Genomic DNA, 5,717 nt, shown 5'->3' on the forward strand with positions numbered 1-5,717 from the left:
TTTTTGGCAAAATTATTTTTTTAAAGAATCCTTCCTCCTGAAATTAAAATCTCTCACTTTTGTGAGATCAGTTAAAAAACTTCCTGACATGGCTTGCTGCTTTGTAGAGCTTCACAATGGTTGTGTCCTGCAGAATCTCTCATCTTACTGCTATTCTACTAGACAAGGGTTGTCAAACTGAAAACAACATGATCCCAGCAGGCTCTAATGATGTGAACAACCCACAAATGCCTGCCTCGACTGTAGGTCACATGATCAAACTCTGGAGCAGGACACAAACTTTCTTACCCAAAGTATACCATAGCATCTTAATGACAGGTTCACTTTCCAAAGTAACTGGCAGCATATTCCCCCAGGGTCCGGCTCCTTAAGACAGTTTAGTCTGCAGGGTCCTTTAGAGGAATAAAAAATGTCAGGAAGTCAAAGTGCAAAACTAATGTCTTCTCCTTAACCGGGATTATGTTTTGATAAAATAAAAACTCCCTTACAATAATATTATAGATCCAGAAATATGAAGTTTTCTTTCACAATTGTGTTGTCTCTGAGATCTCTCCGTGCAGCCACTGAAGAACCACAAGTCCCAGCATGTATTACCATTACAACCCATAATAAACCCAGTGCGGACATTAAGCTGATTGCCGGCGGCTGTGCTCGGTGTTTTTGGTTGTTTGGGCGTTGTGGAAAGCACAAAGTGTTTCCATCCGATAACACGGCAATTATCAGTCAGGACAAAACATTACAGGGAAATGGACCACAAAATGATAACTGGGGGGGCTGAATCATTCTCACTGAGCGGGAAAACAGTGCAAGAACCCTGAGTAACCCAAAGCAACGTCCCAAATACCCCAAAGAGAGAATTGGAGGAGAATTTGATGAGTGGTTGACAAGAGGGACTGTGGACACACTATGGTTTCCTTTGGTTCTATTTGTTGAGGAGGAGTGACCACACATATGCAAATATTTTATTTCATATAGAAAGGTATGGGGACACCATGTGTAAATATTATTATGCAGCAGGCCACCAGCCTGCTGCAGCCAGGAGAAAACATTTCCCCAGTCTCTCCTTCTCTAGTGACGTAATGAGGAGCAGGCCTGATCTGTGTTACATCGAATTCAAAACAACAATACCCATAGGAGACAGTGATAAAGCCATACATGAGGAGAATAATATTATCTAATGTCAATCCATAAATGAAATAATAAATGAATTAAGTTATTTCTTTTATATTTATTTATCCACCTTGTGTATTCTGCCACAAACATCCCTGCTTTATAACTCTCTGTTGGGTATTATTGTTTTCATATTCTATACTTAGGTAAAGATTTTCCTTTAATCAGGAAATCTGTATGCTCTCTCTATATGTTTCATATGTGAATAGCACATTCACCCGGAGTGTACATGATTGTGACCCGGCATCCCAGTCCAGGGAGTGAATGGTGACTCCGGATGATCCCTGAACAAAGATTGTATATGTGTCTTGGTGTTCTGCCATGTGCTTGGAATTTTCCTTTCATCCCATGTATTGCTTTGTGTTTGCAGCATGAATCTGATGCAGGTGGATTCGGTCCAGCGCTGGATGGACGATCTGATGGTGATGACCGAGTGCGAATGTATGTGTATCCTCCAATCCAAACCCATCAGTGTGGAAGATGATTCCCAGAGCGACCTCATGCTGTCCACACCAGACGGCAGCCACAACTGCCTGGAGATGCTTCTCCGCCGCGCCTGGATCATCAGCACCGAACTGACAAAGATTGTCCAGAAGTTGGAGAAGAATCGCTGGAGGAGGGTCCACACCATGACCATCAAGACCAACTGCCATGTTCATTCCATGATCAAAGAGTACAACGCACATGCCAAGATCTCCGCCGAACGCATGCATCAGGTACAGGAAATGGCATTTTATATGGAAGTCACTCAATTGTGGGAGGGGCAGAGACACAAACTACTGGGGGAAATCTCCCCATTGTGGGAGGGGCAAAACTACTGGGGGAAATCTTCCCATTGTGGGAGGGGCAGAGACACAAACTACTGGGGGAAATCTCCCCATTGTGGGAGGGGCAGAGACACAAACTGCAGGCACCTATGGATGTTGAATCCCCTAGGAGAAATTAGAGACTAGTAGTTAAGCTTTGATTTGGACTGAAATGTTCTTTTCCAGTGGATTATTATGTTTGTGATGCTCATAAGAGAAAAGTGATCATTGTTTTAGTTGTAAAATGTAATAAATTTATGTCAGATAAAGGTGTCAACCAATGACGTGTTGCAGGAGCAAAGGATTGCTGATTGCGATAATTGAATTACTTTGGATAATTTTTCTTTCCTGATGCAAACGTAAAACAGAAGCTGAATTATCTGCTTGTAATTTTAGGGGTCGAATACTTGGCGTCCCGGCTGTGTAGAATAGCGACCCTCGTCTCTGCGCTCACATACACTTAAGCCAGTAATGGCTGCCTGCTGACGGTGTAAATAATGAGGAGAAATAATGTGTTATCGGCTTTCAGAGAGGCGTAATAACTTTTAATGAAGTAATTCTGTAGAAAAGTGAGAGCAATCATTGTGCCGCCCATGAGAAATGACAGTCCGGATATCAGCAATTGACTTGTTGGTGTCTAATGTGGTTGTTTTGCTGGTCGGAGTGCTGACACCACAAATTGGCTATTTATAGGTTCAATAGGAAGGCAGATGATATTTATGTCCTAATGTTTATGTATCCTAAAAACATAATTCATGCCGACTCTTAATGATAGCAATGTTTCCCTCTAATGTCTCCGCAGTATCAAACCTTATTATTGGATAAATGTTCCGAGCTCACTGAACTCACAGAAAGGTAAGACGGCTCTATATAATACAGAGAAAGATTTCCTTCATTATCTGCCATTATTCTAATTACTGTTATTGTTGTTATTATACATATTAATAGCTCTGACATATACTGCAGTGCTGTACAGAGAACACTGAGCCAGCCCCATCAGTCTCTGTGTAGAGGAGCTGACACTCTAATGTCCCCCCACAGTCACACACTATTATTATACATTTATATAGCTCTGACATATACCGCAGTGCTGTACAGATAACACTGAGCTGTTTGTTGTTGGACTTTTCAGGTGCACCCAGACAGAGAATGAGGATGAGTTGTCATCAATGAAATTCAGCATTAATGAAACATTGACAGCGGTGGGACAGAACTTCAGTCAGCTGATCAATCTTGCTTTAGTTCAAGAGGTGAAGGTAACTAAGAGCCATAAATATTTTTTTTATATATGAATCGCATTTCTGTAGCAACTCGGAGAAAATACCTCTACTCAAATAATGCAACTCTTGTATGATGGAATGTCACCAAGTTTTCATGGTTGGTTGTATGTTACAGGGTTGGATGTGGTTTCTCACAATATACTCCATAGTTGGAGAAATGAAACTTAATATTTTTTATATAATTATTATATATTATTACAATATGTCCTGTTCTGTGTCCTGGGGTCTGGAGGTCTTGTAGATCTCTAGGTGGGGTAAAGCCTCTATTTCTGGGTTTACATATTAGCTGGTATCTTTATTGTTGGTCTCTGCTGCTGAGTTAAAAGACCGACTGCTGGTTGAAAAAAAAAAAGGTCCATGGGCAATGCAGAATGTAAGGTCCTGGCAGTGCCAGGGAATTGGGCACATGCCAATTGTCTATGAAATGTGATCAGGGAGTCATATGGTACTTCTACTATGGTGCAACTGGAAGGTAAATATGTCCTATTACTATAAATGGCGGTCCGCTAGTCTCACATAAGGATGATGATGGATGGTGGACTGTTCCCATGTAATTAGTGATCATTTAGTGGTAGAAAAAATACTAAATTTTTACCATTTTACTTTTTGGACCACAGAACTCCCTAACACTCTTCTTTTAGGGTGGCACCACCGCTGCTCAGTAAGTCAATATGACAAGTGAGGGTTGTCACCCTAGGACAGTCTCAGCAGGATCACCCGGTGACAAAGGACAAATAGCCTGATAAAAGGAAACTAATGCAGCTGCCAGATCTAAGGACTAAGAAATGTTTTATTTTTGCATTTATATTCCATTTATTTTGACCTTTCGCAGTAAATACAATGCATTCTTCTTTTCCCTCTCTCTAATTTATCAATGAAGAAGACGGAGAGACTCGGGATGAATGTTGTTGCTGGTTGTAAGTGAAGTAATGTTGGAGTCTCAGGTCAGGAAGATTTGGCGGCGTGATGCGCTGGCACGGATGATGTCATCTCACGATGATGTAATGCTGTGCAGTGGTGTCAGGCTGCGGCAGGGAAGGCGCCTGTTCTCGCCATTCTCTTCCATTATTTCTTCTTTTCATGAATCCCCCACCAGGAATTATACAAGCTTCAGCGCTTCATTCCCAGCGTCACAAAATAAATCATCAGCTTCCCTGAATCATCGCCTGTTATATTGTATCTGTTCCTCTGCCATCAGAGACACAACCGTGTGCAATACAGCAACCATCAGCAAACAGTGACAGCCGATCGGTTTGTAACAGATTGCTAATTTTTGATTGGCTGTAATATATGCATGAGGATTTGTCAGGTCAAAGAATTGGGGAATCCAAATTCTCTGCAGAACAATCGTTACCCAAACATTCAGCCAAATGAATATAGCAAATCAGAGACTGCTACTGTCCCGACTCCTTTATCGTATCTTACCGAAGTCTGAGAACTGGATGGAGATTGCTGATTGGTTGCTGGGAGTTACTGCACTTTGCACATTGTTGTTGTACTTCACTATTTAAGTGGCCGTCAGTAAATTTACCTGAATAAATCCCTGACATTTCCACATATACAACAACTGTATCATTCCACAGAATACATACACACCAAGATACCTGAAATCGTTCTCAATGTTTCCTTCCAGTGAAATACAATACGACAAGTGTGTGTCAGCCATTCCCTGGACAGAATTACAATTATTACATAACACAACCTACACAAGGGAATTATTTGCATAAAATGAAACACTATAAAGTATTACTTGTGTTATGAGACTTGTGTTACAATCTGTACAGTAATTGGGGTTTTATCAATTTCTTGGGGTTCATTTACTGAAGTTGTTTACTTGGCAAAGGATCACGAAATTTACAAATGTAAAAAACTAATTACTAATAATAAAATGCCCTCTCCTCTGTATTAAACTGAAGAAATGTGAACAATGCAGGACTCCATGTATTCAGTAACTGAATAGAGCTCCTGTCATTGTGCTGCAGGGAGGCTCTGGATGGATCTTTGTGGGATCATATTTGGCCATCACAGGAACACTCAATTATTGGTAATGTTAATTAAAGATAAAAAGAATAATAAATACTTTTGTTCTCCTGTACAGTTTTGTTATTTCTAGTGTTGTCTTTCTGATTTAATAATTTCTAAGAATGGGCACGGGGTAATATGTACCCTTGTACTCATTCCTCAGGGTGAGGGGGTGGATATCTGGGGCCTCCCTTATTAAAGTATGCTTGCAGATTCCAATGAGCTCCCAGATCCCTACAACACTTAGTCACATTTTGGGGATGAGGCCCACACCCCCAAAGATCCTTGTCCTTGTCGGCACATACTAGAGGGTCTTCAGACAATAGAGTGTCAGCTCCTCTGTACAGAGACTGATGGGACTGGCTCAGCGATCTCTGTACAGCACTATAGCATATGTCAGAGCTATATAAATGTATAATAATAGTGTGTGACTGTGGGG

The 5,717-nt window shown here is 41.1% G+C and overlaps 1 protein-coding gene across 1 annotated transcript in view; it reads left to right on the forward strand.

Moving 5' to 3' along the window:
* INSC (INSC spindle orientation adaptor protein) overlaps positions 1-5,717 on the forward strand; it is a 57,588-nt gene that overhangs the window by 25,115 nt on the left and 26,756 nt on the right. The window contains exons 3-5 of the mRNA XM_072422984.1: positions 1,541-1,886; positions 2,779-2,831; positions 3,109-3,232. Coding sequence (XP_072279085.1) covers positions 1,541-1,886; positions 2,779-2,831; positions 3,109-3,232 — 523 coding nt within the window. The remainder of the gene's footprint in view (positions 1-1,540; positions 1,887-2,778; positions 2,832-3,108; positions 3,233-5,717) is intronic.

Source organism: Pyxicephalus adspersus, chromosome 9 (genome assembly GCF_032062135.1).
Source record: "Pyxicephalus adspersus chromosome 9, UCB_Pads_2.0, whole genome shotgun sequence".
NCBI classification, from domain to species: Eukaryota; Metazoa; Chordata; class Amphibia; order Anura; family Pyxicephalidae; genus Pyxicephalus; species Pyxicephalus adspersus.